General features: G+C 38.1%; 2 protein-coding genes across 2 annotated transcripts in view; both read right to left on the minus strand.

The window, feature by feature from the left end:
- Positions 1-17,452, minus strand: part of LOC105905944 (zinc finger protein OZF-like) — a 138,920-nt gene that overhangs the window by 31,087 nt on the left and 90,381 nt on the right.
- Positions 1-17,452, minus strand: part of LOC116219764 (zinc finger protein 850-like) — a 31,037-nt gene that overhangs the window by 8,850 nt on the left and 4,735 nt on the right. Inside the window, exons 3-4 of the mRNA XM_042703870.1 lie at positions 12,937-13,892; positions 5,508-6,512 (exon numbers count right to left, since the gene is read on the minus strand). Coding sequence (XP_042559804.1) covers positions 5,508-6,512; positions 12,937-13,892 — 1,961 coding nt within the window. The remainder of the gene's footprint in view (positions 1-5,507; positions 6,513-12,936; positions 13,893-17,452) is intronic.

A 17,452-nucleotide genomic window follows, 5' to 3' on the forward strand; every position in this document is an offset into this window, starting at 1 on the left:
TCCCATGATTAAGGTATTTTCATAGTATCTCTATTCTCTTCATTGGTCTCATTTTTCATCGAGTAAAGCCACTTAAAACCACTAACTCAATATCAGGTGTTGTAAATATTATTAACACAGTTAGTTTTCTCAATATTTTCACTATACAAACTATTCAACTACTTACTTGCAGGAGAAGAGTCATCTTGACCATATTCTCTTGAATCAGATTCCCCTTCCTCTTTGAAGTCCATTAGTGAACCATTTTCTTCTTTGCAGGTCAAAGTTGATGCTGTGTATATTTCAGTCTTACAGTCATGTTCCAATCCAGGCTCTTCTTTCACTTTCTGTATTTCAAACAGATACTGTTGCAGGAAATCATCAAATTCTTCTTCTTTGATCTCCTCCTTTACTGACATGAGAAGTTGTGATGGTTCAATAAATCCTGACATTTTAGTTCTGTTTTGCAAAAGAAATCCTTGAACTTTCCTTCAAGATGTGCCAACAAGAACTGCAGTAGAGCTGTACTGTCTGTGAGTTACACATACACACTATACTTCCAGGCTATCCCAGTGTCTGCCTTAAAAAGGTGGCTCATCCAATCAGCTGCAGGAACCTTTGTGATGCAAACTAGAATGCCAAGGAATTATGGGAAGGAATTCCATGTGTATGAGCACCGTTTACACATCTGATGGCCCTAAAGTAGACGTGGCTATAGCTCAGTCTGCAGAATCTCCACACAGGAGGGTAGGTGGGGGTGGGGTGGAGGTGTGAACTGAAATGTGATTATTTAGAAGAGGATAGGTTGGTAAACTGTAGAAAGCCTGTGTGTTTGTATTTCAACAATTTAATAATGATTTATGGGTAATATCAGACCGACAAACCAGTGTGAAGCCTCACTTAAAAACCAACACAACTGAGTTAAATAGGAACCAGGTGACCTAAGAAACTTTATTATTGTTTTAAGTACAGAGAGGGCATTATCATATGCACCAGAATGCCAGACATTTACCACAGTTCACTCTGAATACTATTTATTTGGTCATGTTTTGACTGTCGGTGGCAATGTAATGCTCAGCTGAAGTAGAATTTAAGGGCCTTTTCATTGTTTACCTTCCTTGAAGAATACAACAGGAATAAACACAAATGAAGTAAATGATAAAAAAAGGAAAGGATAAGAGGGGGTGGGCTGATCAACAGTAGTGTATTTTGCTCAGCTTTGATTAGGTTCCCTATATTTAGAGTGCAAAAGAAATATGAAGTTTCATTGATCCTCTGGTGTCTCTTGAAAGCAGACATTGGCTAAAGTTATTTCCACACTCTTAACTGATGTGACTTTTCTTCGGTTTGTGTGATCTGATGGGTGGTGAGATGAGATCTATTATTGTAATCCTTCCCACATGCATTGCTTCACACAGGAGGAATGATCATTTTTCTTCTCTCATTTTTGTAAACCCAGAGCAAATGTCCTCTGTTCTTGAGCGGGGGTCTTCCTGATGTTTTTGTACTTATTATATTCTGTCAGGAAAAGAAACTCATCATCCACTACCCCATTGATACAGTGAGTGCAGAGACTGTTTTGTCGATGTAGCCATGTTTTTCTGTGTAACCTTTTCAATGACAATGCTGTGTTCCCTCCCGCCGAGTGGTAGCAGCCTTATTCTTGGCAGGACTCCAACTAAAAAACATAGACCAAATAAGTAAAAGTTTTACAATACAACTAATCTTCAACATTAAGCTACTGTATAAGCAGTGCCATGTTTGATCTGGTCATTGGCCATCATGGCTTTAGCAGTGCCTGCCTCTAGTGCTCCCCTGCAGTGCATTTTCAGCCACGATGGCATCATACTACGTCTTCATTGCACACCAATGTCTCACACACTTTTGCCCAATAAGATTTTTTGTAGAAGGATTGCTTCATTTTCAGCTAGTGGTATGATACATGAGTATCCAGATTATTTGTTTATTAGTTTGTAGTTTATATTTGATTTCAGTTTGTGTAATTTATCAATCAATGGTTCTTGAGCAGGATCCCTGTAAATGCTGTTTAAAACAAAAATGTGTAGATCGTATTTTCAATTTGTATCTTTCAGCCTCATATTGAGAGAGACCGAAATTGAGTTTGGAGAGGATAGAGTTTGTTTACCTGTTTCAGAGGATGTTTCAGGGTGGTTGTTCTTTTTTAGACTTAATGTGACATGGTTGTGATCTGAGAGTGGAATCTGAGGCCTTACTGTAGAGTAGTTGATATGACTTGGATCTGTGACTGCATGAGCTACTACACTACTGCTGAGAGGGGAGCAGTAGGTGAATCTACCCAGAGAGTCATCTGTCCTTCCATCAGAAGGAATAAACAGACCCAGGCTTTTACAGAGCTGCAGTAACTGTTTGACATTTCTGTTTACAATGCTGTCATTGCTCTCAAGTGGTGAGTTCAGTATCCATCCAGAGCATCCTAGTGTCTACTTTACAAAGGTGAGTTCAGACTCCCCTATGTGGTGTTAATATAGTGCACCTTCTCTCTGGGTTCAAAGTTAAGTTCAGACTCCCATATGTGGTGTTAATATGGTGCATCTTCTCTCTGGGTTCAAGCCAAAGCAATCAGCTGCAGGAGCGTTTGGAATGCAAACTAGAATGCCAAGGGATTATGGGCAGGATCTCCATGTCTATGAGCACCATTTACACCTCTGGTGGTCCTCAGGTGGACATGATCAAAGCTCAACCTGCTGAAACTACACAAAGAGAGTAGGAACGGGGTGGGGTGGATGTGTGAACTGAGAGGTGGTGGGTATGAAAGGGTGAGGGGAGTGGTAATCTGAAGAAAGTTTTCAAACTTCATGTTCGAGGACTTTTCATTTTTTTTTTTTTTTTGACTATGGGGGGCAGTGTAGTATCTTGCACCACTACAAAATGTGTACTATTCTTATTAATAATACAACAGAAATAAACACATTATTTAAAAAAACTTTATTTTTGGCAGCAATCACACTAAAAACAGTGGAACAGACTCAAACCTTCATAGAGATGCAGCAGCAAACATTCCAAATCAAATATGCAGGTCACAGAGGCATCATAAGAATGAATGGGTGTCTTATTTTCAAACATCGGCATCCATAGTCTGCTCATCGATGATTCATGGAATTCTGAAGATACTAAACTATAGAAAACAGACATGAAATGGATGCTTGTCTACACTTCAGACACAAACACACATTAATCGATGTCTACACTTCAAACACACACCAACTGACACACAGAGGGGCAATCCACTCATTTTTACTAAATCTGTATGGGATGAGAACGCACCATCAGTTTTTAGACCTTTACATAAGGGACAGTCATAGATGTGGTGTCTTCCTTTTCTTCATAATAGTCAAGACTATCCAGATCTTCAATCATTTTATATGATAATAATACATATCATACTTTTAATCAATGGATGAAAAATGTAAAGCTTAATTTGAGGCTGAGCTGAAGTGACCAGAGGTGACCTGTGTGTACAGTTGACCACAACTTTTAAAACAGGCCATTAATAAACCAGCTATGTTTCACCCAATGCCAGTTGTAAATTTACATATCTGGCTGGCTATGAAAGATTTTCTCATACCAAACGGAGCACTGTAAAATGTTTGATTAACATGGCATTAATAAAAATCTATATGATTTCAGCTGATGTCAGCATTATGTTTACATATCTATCTGGTTATGGAAGTTTTTTCCAAACCATTTACTGACATTGCGCCTTACATTTTAATGAACACCGAATGTAAAACACGATTATTCACAATGTGTTCACTATTCCTGGCCTTACTTCCTACTCACTCAAATAACACTCCAATATGACTGAAGTTTGGAAAAGATATTTATTTTGACATGCTTTATCCCAGCAAGATGAATGGCTGAATGCAGATGGACACAGCAGTATTTCACATGGACACAACAATACGTTTAATATCACGTTTCTAACAGTATTTGCAATTTCACAATTTAATTACATTATATGTCAATAAAATTTCTAACATCAAGTTAACTAAAATGCAGTTGTCAATCCTTCACACACTAAACCAGGGGTGTCCAAACTTTTTTCAAAGAGGGCCAGATTTGATAATGTAAAGATACTCTGGGGCCAATCGTCCCTTCGGACATGTAAAAGTTACATATAAACAATACACAATTTTCATTGTCACAATTATCTTTATTTTTCAAATGGCAATGTAACCAAATATACGCCACTCAGGCAGGCGTGAACAACTGTAAAAACACAATTCTGCCTTTCATTCATATCTGGAGTCAGATAACTAACAAACTACATGGAATACCTTAAACTTTCATGAACTTCATTTTAAACAGGAGTTATAAGTAATGCTGTCTGTTGTCTGTTAAAACATGTGAATTTTGCTGTCTTTTACAAGATCATTCAGAAAGTAATAGTTTGTGTCACATCTACAGGTACATAACATCAACAGCCAAATCTTATTCAAGAGTTTAATAAAATAAGTGCCATAAGTCCAAGTGCATATATTAACTGTGCTTTTGGATTTTCATTGTTAATAGTGACAAATGTTACTGTTCAAAACACACATAATTTCAGATTGACCAAGAAACAGATAACTTGCTGACACTAATGAGAAGGGTGATACTGAGATCTGGATTTCAGTAAATAGGCCAGGTCGGGTTTGACGGCACTGGTTGAGATGCGTAAAATGTCATGTAAGTGGGAGTCACTTAGTTTTGACCTCAATCGGTTCTTGTTTAAGTTCATGACAGAAAATGTCTGCTCACACAAATATGCGTTAGCATGTTTTGTCTGGTAGTGTCTCTTTACATTGAATTCCTTAAACAAGGCAACCGCCTCTTGACAAATTAGGCAAACACAATTGCCTCGATTTTCAGTGAAGAAATATTGCAATTCCCATTTCTCCTGAAAGTGGCGGCCCTCACTGTCAACTTTCCTCTTTTTACTTGCCATGGTAGAAATGATCGGAGAAGGGTTCGCGGCAAGGTGTGTTTGAAAGTAGGTTGGACAAGTGTGCAACAGTAAAGCTGTACTAACTATCACGCTGTTGCCTTGTTCTCGCGAGACGAACATTTGAACGATGCCAAAGTAAAAGTCCAATACTCTAGCGGTTGAAGGAGGAATTGCATTTGAAAGTTTTATTATTTATTTAACAGTGCTGGCGGGCCATAGATAATACATTATAAGACCGAAGCTGCGGGCCATATGAAATCTGACCGCGTGCCGCGATTGGCTCGCGAGCCGGACTTTGGACACCCCTGCACTAAACGAATGGGACATGAGGAAGTGGCAGTGGCTGGGACAGACTGTGCATTACCGTATACCACCATTAGGAGGCCAGAAGAAGCAGAAATACCAAGCTCATAGTAGCCCATGGTAAAGACATTCCCATAGTATCTCTCAAAAAATCTGTCAATTTGTTTGAGTAAAGCACAACTTAAAGCCAACAAACTAAAATTCATGCCTTTAAATGTAAATGAAAATGGTGATGGATTTCTTCTTTAATTTTCACCAATATGGACCCTCTGGTGTCTGATGAGATCGCCCTTTTGACTAAAGGCCTTTCCACACTGAGAGCATTGATGGGGCTTTTCTCCAGTATGGATCCTCTGGTGTGCCTTGAGATTAGCCATTTGACTAAAAGTGTCTCCACACTGAGAACAATGATATGGCTTTTCCCCTGTATGTGTCCTCTGGTGGATTGTAAGTTCACTGCTACTTTTGAAACCCTTCCCACATGTAGAACATTGATGGGGCTTTTCTCCAGTATGGATCCTCTGGTGTGTCTTGAGATTACCCATTTCAGTAAAGGCCTTTCCACACTGAGAACACTGATATGGCTTTTCTCCAGTGTGGATCCTCTGGTGTGTCTTGAGATGAGCCATTAGACGAAACGTCTTTTCACACTGAGAACAATGATATGGCTTTTCTCCAGTATGGATCATCTGGTGTTTTTTGAGATTACTGATATGATTAAAGGTCTTTCCACACTGGGAACACTGATGTGGCTTTTCTCCAGTATGTGTCATCCGGTGGATTCTAAGTTCTTTGCTACTTCTGAAACCTTTTCCACATGTAGTACATTGATATGGCTTTTCTCCTGTGTGGATCATCTGGTGTTTGTTGAGAGCACCCTTATGACTAAAGGCCTTTCCACACTGAGAGCATTGATGGGGCTTTTCTCCAGTATGGATCCTCTGGTGTGTCTTGAGATTACCCATTTCAGTAAAGGTCTTTCCACACTGAGAACAATGGTATGGCTTTTCCCCAGTGTGAATTCTCTGGTGTGTCTTGAGATGACCCATTTGACTAAAAGTCTTTCCACACTGAGAACAATGATATAACTTTTCCCCAGTATGGATCATCTGGTGCATCTTGAGACTAGAAATACGGCTAAAAGTCTTTCCACACTGAGAACATTGATGGGGCTTTTCTCCTGTGTGTGTTCGTTGATGAATCGCAAGAGCGGAAGGTGAGGCAAAGGTATTGAAACAATGGGAGCATTCATGTTGTTTCTTCCTTGTGTTCGACTGCTGATGTCTGATTAATTTCTTTCTTCTTTCCTCTGGACTCCTTTTTCTAGAATGGATCCTTTGAAAGTCTCCTAAAACATTACAAAATATTTTTTTAATAAAATCCTCGATTATCGATTATTATTGTTATTATTATTAACACACAATAGCAGCAGCCAAATGTGAAGATGGTTCCCTAAGCCAGAGACAGATAGCTAAAAATCAACGATAGGCAGAAACCCTCTGGTTGCCCTTGCAGCTTCATATTAGCGTGATGTCATATTAACTTAATTTAAACTATATATTTGTCAAGATTTTCATTATAAAAATAATTTCTTCATATTTCTTTTGATTTATTGGCTAGAATTGTACCTCATGTGGAAGTGATTTAGGACGAAAGTGTTCAATAGGATAAGTGTCTACCTAGAGACTAAATGCAAAAGGAGAGGCAGACAAACTAGTTACAGAACTGAAGAAAAAAAACGATGGCAGACACTTTCTCTCTTTTAAATGTAACAATAATAGTATCCCATGATTAAGGTAATATGCAGTTTATGTCTACTCTCTGTACAGATCTCACATTTTATTGATTAACAAGTTAAAGCCATTTACTAAATTTCAAGTGTTGTAAATATAAATAACACATTGCAATGAATGTGTTTTTTTTCTTTTAGTTTCTCATGATACAAAATAATCTGCAACTTACTTGTAGGAGAATCATCGCGATCATAGTCTCCTAAATCCAATTCATCTTCCTCTTTAATTTCCATCAGCGAAGACTTTTCTTCTTTGCAGGCCACGGTTGGGGATCTTTCTGATTCAGTCTTACAGTCATGTTCCAGTCCAGGCTTTTCTTCCACTTTTTGACTTGCAAACAGATACTCTTGCAGGAAATCATCAAATTCTTCTTCTTTTATCTCCTCCTTCACTGACATCAGCAGTTGTGATGGTTCTGTAGATCCTGACATTTTAGTTCTGTTTTGCAAAAGAAAATCCTTTAACTTTCCTTCAATACAAGACTAATATAGTGAAGATGTGCAAACAAGAACTCAGGTATAGTTGTACTGCCTGTGAGTTACACATACACACTATACTTCCTGACCATCCCAGTGTCTGCCTTAAAAAGTTGGCTCATCCAATCAGCTGCAGGAACTTTTGGAATGCAAACTAGAATGCAAAAAGGATTATGGGAAGGAATTCCATGTGTATGAGCATCGTTTACACATCTGATGGCCCTAAGGTGGGCGTGGCCATAGCTCAGCCTGCAGAATCTCCACACAGGAGGGTAGGTGGGGTGGGGTGGGGGTGTGAACTGAAATGTGATTATTTAGAATAGGATAGGTTGGTAAACTGTAGAAAGCCTGTGTGTTTGTATTTCAATAATTTTATAATGATATAAGGGTAATATCAGACCGACAAACCAGTGTGAAGCCTCACTTAAAAACCAACACAACTGAGTAAAATAGTAACCAGGTGACCTAAGACACTTTGTTACTGTTTTAAATACACAGAGGGCATTATCATTTGCACCAGAGTCATTTTGAATCCTTTGACTGAGGATGGCAGTGGAGTGCTCAGCTGGACTACAATAAAGGGCCTTTGCATTGTGTACCTTACTTTAAAAATACAACAGGAATACACACGATTCATATGAATGATAAAAAAACTTTATTTTTGGTGATACTCCAACTAAACAAACTGGAACAGATCTGGAACTTTGTTAAATAGGAACCAGGTGACCTAAGACACTTTATTATTGTTTTAAGTACAGAGAGGGCATTATCATATGCACCAGAATGCCAGACATTTACCACAGTTCACTCTGAATACTATTTATTTGGTCATGTTTTGACTGTCGGTGGCAATGTAATGCTCAGCTGAAGTAGAATTTAAGGGCCTTTTCATTGTTTACCTTCCTTGAAGAATACAACAGGTATAAACACAAATGAAGTAAATGATAAAAAAAGGAAAGGATAAGAGGGGGTGGGCTGATCAACAGTAGTGTATTTTACTCAGCTTTGATTAGGTTCCCTATATTTAGAGTACAAAAGAAATATGAAATTCCATTGATCCTCTGGTGTCTCTTGAAAGCAGACATTGGCTAAAGTTCTTTCCACACTCTTAACTAATGTGACTTTTCTTCGGTTTGTGTGATCTGATGGGTGGTGAGATGAGATCTATTATTGTAATCCTTCCTACATGCATCGCTTCACACAGGAGGAATGATAATTTTTCTTCTCTCATTTTTGTAAATCCAGAGCAAATGTCCTCTGTTCTTGATCGCGGGTCTTCCTGATGTATTTCTACTTCTTACATTCTGTCAGGAAAAGAAACTCATCATCCACTACCCCATTGATACAGTGAGCGCAGAGACTGTTTTGTCGAGGTAGCCATGTTTTTCTGTATCTAACCTTTTCAATGACAATGCTATGTTCCCTCCCGCCAAGTGGTAGCAGCCTTATTCTTATATAGACTCCAAATAAAAAGCCTAGGCCAAATAAAAAAGTTTTACAATACAACTAATCTTCAACATTAAGCTACTGTATAAGCAGTGCCATGTTTGATGTGGTCATTGGCCATCATGGTTTTAGCAGTGCCTGCCTCTAGTGTTCCCCTGCAGTGCATTTTCAGCCACGATGGCATCATACTACGTTTTCATTGCACACCAATGTCTCACACACTTTTGCCCAATAAGATTTTTTGTAGAAGGATTGCTTCATTTTCAGCTAGTGGTATGATACATGAGTATCCAGATTATTTGTTTATTAGTTTGTAGTTTATATTTGATTCTAGTTTGTGTAATTTATCAATCAATGGTTCTTGAGCAGGATCCCTGTAAATGCTGTTTAAAACAAAAATGTGTAGATCATATTTTCAATTGGTATCTTTCAGCCTCATATTGAGAGAGACCGAAATTGAGTTTGGAGAGGATAGAGTTTGTTTACCTGTTTCAGAGGATGTTTCAGGGTGGTTGTTCTTTTTTAGACTTAATGTGACGTGGCTGTGATCTGAGAATGAAATTTGAGGCCTTACTGTAGAGTAGTTGATATGACTTGGATCCCGTGACTACAGGAGCTACTACACTACTGCTGAGAGGGGAGCACGAGGTGAATCTACCCAGAGAGTCATATGTCCTTCCATCAGAAGGAATAAACAGACCCGGGCTTTTACAGAACTACAGTAACTGTTTGACATTTCTGTTTATAATAATAATAATATAATAATTTATATAATAATGTCATTGCTCTCAAGTGGTGAGTTCAGTATCCATCCAGAGCATCCCAGTGTCTACCTTACAAAGATGAGTTCAGACTCCCCTATATGGTGTTAATATGGTGCATCTTCTCTCTGGGTTCAAAGGTAAGTTCAGACTCCCCTATGTTTTGTTACTATAGTGCATCTTCTCTCTGGGTTCAAGCCAAAGCAATCAGCTGCAGGAGCGTTTGGAATGCAAACTAGAGTGTCAAGGTGCCAATTATGGGCAGGATCTCCATGTCTATGAGCACCATTTACACCTCTGGTGGTCCTCAGGTGGGCATGACCATAGCTCAACCTGCTGAAACTACACAAAGAGTGTAGGAAGGGGGTGGGGTGGATGTGTGAACTGAGAGGTGATGGGTATGAAAGGGTGAGGGTAGTGGTAATCTGAAGAAAGTTTTCAAACTTCATGTTCGAGAACTTTTCATTTGTTCTTTTGTTTTGAATATGGGTGGCAGTGAAGTATCTTGCCCAACTAGAATATGTGTAATATTCGTATTAATGACAAAACAGAAATAAATACATTCTTTTAAAAACCTTTATTTTTGGCAGCAATCACACTAAAAACAGTGGAACAGACTCAAACCTACATGGAGATTTACCAGCAAACATTCTAAATCAAATAGGCAGGTCACAGAGGCATCATACAAATGAATGGGTGTCTACTTTTCAAACATCGGCATCCATAGTCTGCTCATCAAAGATTTGTAGATTTCTGAAAATAGCAAACTAGAAAACAGACATCAAATGAATGCATGTCTACACTTCAAACACACACACACAAGTACACACTGGGGCAATCCACTGAATTTTACAAAATGTTTATGGGATTAGAACACACCATCAGTTTATAGACCTTTACATAAGGGACAGTCATACATGGGGTGTCTTCCTTTTCTTCAGAACAGTTGACATTGTGACATTGTTGTGTGTTGTTATGTATCTCATCTTAAAATGCTGGCAGGAAAGATATATTTTCGTCATTGTGTAGGAGAGAACCATGATGGGGGAATACTCTGAGTCAGTGATTAGAAAAAAATGTGTGCTTAGTGCCTAACATAAATACATGTTTATTCATTCTTAACTGTTTTATTCACTTCTTTTCAAAAATCAAACGATGAAAAATGTAAAGTTTTATTTGAGGCTGGACTGAAGTGACCAGAGGTCACCTATGTGCAGAGTTGACCACAACTTTTTAAACAAGCCAATAATAAACCGTCTATGTTTCACCCAATGTCAGCGAAACATCTGGCTGGTTATGAAAGATTTTCATTATAAAAAAAGAGCGCTATAAAATGTTTGGTTGAAAACATGGCATTAATAAAAGTCTACATTTCAGCTGATGTCAGCACCCGAACTCTAAACTCTCTAAGCTCTGAAACCAGGCAAGAAGGTTTTAACAACATTAAAAATGAATTCGCAAGGTTCTAAAACCTGCTTTTTTTTATGATCGAAAGGTTATCACCTCACAATCAATTTCCACCAGTTTTCCTTTACTAATAGAAACAATTCCACATTAGCTAGGTTTCTATATCCAAAAATACCACACGGATGTCTCTGCCTTCTGTCCTTACTGCCTGAGCCTGATGCCAAATCATGCTACTATGTTCCAAATACCTAGACAAACCACATGTGCACATTCACTTTGACCCTCTTCCCATTTCAGATTGTCCTTCAACTTGGCTAACAGCTAACGGGTGATTGGAGCAGTTGTTGTCAGTGTCGTCATGTCATCCATATCACCTTGGATGGGAGGTAACCATGTGCCTTCATGCAGCCTTTCAACACCAACAACTAATTTAGATGCCCTTATTGTTAATGATGTTAATGCCCATTTAGACGAATGTGTTCTGTAGACATATCCCCATGGTTGTTCCATAACATTAACATCTACATTTACCTTTAATAAAGCTTCCTTTCTCCTCCCCAGCCAAGGCCTCCCTTCCAAACACAACAAGTCAGTAACTACATTATCTATTGAACAGGGTGTCCATATCTTTTGGAAATTAAGTTATAAAAAGTGAGCTCCAATGTCCACATAGTTAGGCCTATCCTTGTTGATGAATAGGTCCTTTGTCACGGAACATAAACAATTAACCTGTTTAATTTACTGTTTTATTGCATACTGCACGTTGCATTTAGTAATAAACAGCTCATGTTTTCCCCACTGATTCTTCCCCACTATTTCCCCATTTGATGTTTTAGTGTTTTTAGCAGGTGTCAATGCAAGTCGATTTGAAGTCAGGAGCTGGGTCCCTCTTGAGAATGCTGTCATGACCCGAGTCAGGAGCTGGGTCCTTCTTGAGAATGCTGTCATGACCCGAGTCAGGAGCTGGGTCCTTCTTGAGAATGCTGTCATGACCCGAGTCAGGAGCTGGGTCCCTCTTGAGAATGCTGTCATGACCTGAGTCAGGAGCTTGGTCCTTCTTGAGAATGCTGTCATGACCCAACTCATGAGCCGCAACATAAATTTGAGCCAGACCACAGAGTTTACAAAAACAGTTTGATTTTAATAAAACAAAAATAGTGGAAAATAGTAAATGTTTAATTTGTGTTTAACTATATTTAAATCATTTCTATAACAAAATAATTTGTGTAATTGTATAGATGTTTGTCACACAATCTATACAACCTACCCAAGAACACAAAACAACAACAATATCAACAATAATAAAAATAATGTTATTATTATTATTGCTTATATGCTCATTTAAGCCATACTAAGAATGTTATTGAAATGTATGATGCATTGTAAATCAATATGCATGAATTTGGAGCATTTTTTTATTGAGTTTAATAAAAGTATAACAGATATAGATCCAAGGATGTTGTTAATGTAAAACAAATTTCTAACATCACACTAACTTCAGAATGGTCATGGGACATGAAGCAGTGGCAGTGGTTGGGACAGACTGTGCATAACCTTATACCACCATTAGGATGCCAAAAGAAGCAGCAATACATTGCAGTTTGATATCAAGGTGTTACTTCTGTGCAATTAAAAACACAGTAAACTATTAAAGTTGCAATATCAGGGATTAATGCAGTAAATTGCTGATTCTACGGAATCGTACGAAACTGGAACTGATGTGTGACCTAATGGACAGTGATATCTGAGCTCCATCTGAATCCCCTCCCACCTATATTACATTGATATGGCTAGGTTCTTGTCCCCAGTATGGACCCTCTGGTGTCTGATGAGATCGCCCTTTTGACTAAAGGCCTTTCCACACTGAGAGCATTGATGGGGCTTTTCTCCAGTATGGATTCTCTGGTGTGTCTTGAGATTACCCATTTGACTAAAAGTCTTTCCACACTGAGAACAGTGATGTGGCTTTTCCCCAGTGTGAATTCTCTGGTGTTTTTTGAGATTACCCTCGTTAGTAAAGGCCTTTCCACACTGAAAACAATGATATGGCTTTTCTCCAGTATGTGTCATCTGGTGGATTTTAAATTCACTGCTACTTTTGAAACCCTTCCCACATGTAGTACAATGATATGGCTTTTCTCCAGTGTGGATCATCAGGTGTGTCTTGAGATGACTCATTTTAGTAAAGGTCTTTCCACACTGAGAACAGTGATGTGGCTTTTCTCCAGTATGTGTCATCTGGTGACTCCTAATTTCATTGCCACTTTTGAAACCCTTCCCACATATAGTACACTGATATGGCTTTTCTCCAGTGTGGATCCTCTGGTGTGTCTTGAGATGAGCCATTTGACTAAAAGTCTTTCCACACTGAGAACAATGATATGGCCTTTCCCCAGTATGTGTCAGCTGGTGGATTGTAAGACTATTGCTATTCCTAAAATCCTTCCCACATGTAGTACACTGATATGGCTTTTCTCCAGTGTGGATCCTCTGGTGTATCTTGAGATAACCCTTTTGACTAAAGGCCTTTCCACACTGAGAACACAAATGTGGCTTTTCTCCAGTATGTATCATCTGGTGGATTGTAAGTTCACTGCTACTTTTGAAACCCTTCCCACATGTAGTACACTGATTAGGCTTTTCTCCAGTGTGGATCCTCAGGTGTTTCTTGAGATTACCCTTTTGACTAAAGGCTTTCCCACACTGAGGACATTGATGGGGCGTTTCTCCTGTGTGTGTTCGTTGATGAATTGCAAGAGTAGAAGGTGCAAGAAAAGTTTTGGAACACTGGGAGCATTCATGTTGTTTCTTCCTTGCGTTCGATTGCTGATGTCTGATGACATTCTTTCTTTTTTCCTCTCTACTCCTTTTGCTAGAATGGATCCTTTGAACGTCTCCTATAAAATAAGAAAACATTTTTTAAATAATATCCTCGATTCTCATTCATTGATATTCTCGATTTGTTCCATTAACACTACACAGAATAACACTGAAAACAAATGTATTTCAGATTGACTGGCTATTTGCCAATTTATTATATCACTTGGAACACAAAATGATAGTAGGCATTTTAAATGTTTTAAATGCAACAGACTGCAAATAATATCTCATTATTATAGTATTCCCATGGTATCTCTATTCTCTCAACAGGTCTCCCATTTCATAGAGTAAAGCAGAAGATAAAGCCAGGTATTCTTTTATCAACTTTTAAATAACCTATTAATAACAGTTATAATGTCCAAGAGTTCCAATGGCATGACATATTTTTAAATCTATTATTATATTATATTATACCAGTTATCTGGCTGATGTTACAGTCTACTAATTTAACCCGTACAATTATACTTGATAGAACAGGTAAACCCTCGGGTGCCTGTGCAGCTTCATATTGACACAAGTTCATATTCACAGATATTAGCATAAGTTATTATTAACACACACCAGCAGTGGCCAAATGTGAAGATGGTTCCCTCAGGTAGAGACAGATAGTTAAAAATCTACGATAGGCAGAAACCCTCTTGGTGCCCTTGCAGCTTCATATTAACATGATAACACTCTTTTCTTCATATTATTTATCATTCAATGTTTAACATCTCCAAATAAATGATTGACATAATTTGTTTTGCTTCATACTAAATGACTTTTCATAATTTAATTGGGAAAAAATTAACATGATGATATGTTTTCAATGTCCTGTACACATGCTTTCATTTAGGTGTTGTTTGGGGTCAATTTGTTAATTGTATAAAATATTTAAAAAATATCAACTGTTTTCATTGCATTGTTACTATTCTTGATAAAAGAAATATTTTGTATTCCAAATGTTATAGATAACAACAATATGTATTTAGAAATCACATTCAGCCATAAAAACACCAGAAAGATATCTCTTTCCAATTTTAGGTCAATCAGTGAAATTGTATGGTGATCTGGATTTTTCTCAATAATCGCGTAACATGTATTCAGGATGTATGAAAGGAATGGGAGGGGGTATTGTTTTATTTATTGTTTTATTTTTAAGGGCTATTTAGGTCGTCAACAAACTAACCTAAGGTACCTGACACATACACTTGGGTAATTATAATCATTTTTTGGAGGTTTATATTGCTGGGGTCAAATTGACCCCAAGGATATCAGACGTGAGTACAATTTAAACATAATATGAGGGTTAATATCTCTTTATTTATTTTGTACCTCATGTGGAAGTAATTTAGGACAAACCTGTTCAATGGGATAACTGTCTACCTAGAGACTAAATGTAAACAGAGATACAGACACAAGAGTTAGTTTGCTTCTCTTGATACAAAATAATCTGCAACTTACTTGTAGGTGAAGAGTCATCACGATCACAGTCTCTTAAATCCGATTCATCTTCCTCTTTAATTTCCATCAGTGAAGACTTTTCTTCTTTGCAGGCCAAGGTTGGGGATCTTTCTGATTCAGTCTTACAGTCATGTATCAGTCCAGGCTTTTCTTCCACTTTCTGACTTGCAGACAGATACTCTTGCAGGAAATCATCAAATTCTTCTTCTTTGAGCTCCTCCTTCACTGACATGATCAGTTGTGATGGTTCAGTAGATCCTGACATTTCAGACTTCAGTTCTGTTTTTCAAAGAAAATCCAGTCAAACTTTCATTCAATGCAAGACTAATAAAGTGAACATGCGCAAACAAAGAACTACAGCGTAGTTGTACTGTTGGAGACCCAAGTTTCTACAGTACGCTTCCAAAGAATGACACACATACTCCTTCAGAGCATCCCAGTGCCAGTCAGTTGAGTTCAGTTTTTCAAAGAAAATCCAGTCTAACATTCCTCAATCTAAGGATGATGAACAAAGAACTACAGTATAGCTACACTGTTGTTGAATTACACACATACCGTATTTATCCAGAGCATCCCAGTGTCTACCTTACAAAGGTGGGTTAGGTATCAATCCAAAGCATTTCAGTCTCTACCTTACAAATGTGAGTTCAGACTCCCCTGTGTGGTGTTAATATAGTGCTTCTTCTGTCTAACCAATCAGCTGCAGGAGCTTTTGGAATGCAAATTAGAATGACAGAGGAGAGGCTTGGTCAGGGTTCAACCTGCAGAGACAACACAAAGGAGTGTAGATGGGTCATTCCTGGATGTGTGAACTGAAAGGTGATTGGGTAGGGCAGGGTATGTGGGAGTGGGTTGGAGGTGTGAACTAACAGGTCATGGGGGATGGGGTGGGCTGGTAAACTGAAGAAACCGTCCATTGTTCCTCAAAGCTTTTCAAACTGTATGTTTGTGTGTGTATTTATGTAGACATATGTGTATGTGTGTGTGAGTGCATGTATGTTTTCTTATAATGTACAACTTGATATGAGGACATAGTATAAAAATAATATAAGATCTGCATATAAGCCTCCAATCTTCTTTATAGCTTTGTGTGTTTGTGTCAATCCAGAATACTTTTTATTTGTTTTTAGTTATGACTGTGAATGGCAGTGGAATATCTTGCTTAACTACAATGTATGCACTCCTATGATTAAGTAACCTACATAAAGAATACAACATTAATAAATACAGAGTCAATTCACAGAGAGAGAGTTTCTACACCTGTGAAAGAGAGAGAGAGAGAGAGAGAGAGAGAGAGATTGAGGTTTTCCATCAGCCACATGCTTTTTCTTTGTTTTTGAGTTGTTTAATATTTGTATTTAGTTAAATTGGAGATACAGGAGAGTCCAGATTATTCGAGTTTGTGTAATTCACCAGTCAATGGTTCGTGAGCAGGATCTAATTTATTTTCCCTGTAGAGGTTTTTAAAAACAATATCATATTTTCAATTTGTATACTTGCTATGAGGTTCACCCTCATATTGAGAGAGCTTTTTCCACAGAAATATGAGAGTTAGGAGAGAATGAGGAGAGGTGTTTGTTTATTGTTTCAGATGATATTTCAGGGTTGTTGTTCTTTTTTAGACATGATATGACTTGGATCTGCATAATATCCATAATGGCAATCTTATCATGGTAACAAAGGAAAGGTCCCCACACTGGATTTGCTCAGACACCTGGGGTCGGGAAGCAAACTTAGGTGTGAGTGACTGCAATTAATCATAGTATGGGAATGGGGTAGGCCATTGAGAACCATCTCAGGCAGGCCAGAGACACCTGATTATCATACAGAACAACAAAAGGTTGCCAGACCTGTTTGCATTACAAGTCCAGCTAATTTACATTAGAAGCCTAGGAGGTGTCTTAAACATTATATATGGCTGGAGTTGGAGATGCTTGTGGTTCAGACCTACACCACTGAATCTAGAGTATGTTCCACGCGCTTCATTACTGCAAT

This window comes from Clupea harengus, chromosome 26, assembly GCF_900700415.2.
Source record: "Clupea harengus chromosome 26, Ch_v2.0.2, whole genome shotgun sequence".
Lineage (NCBI taxonomy): Eukaryota > Metazoa > Chordata > Actinopteri > Clupeiformes > Clupeidae > Clupea > Clupea harengus.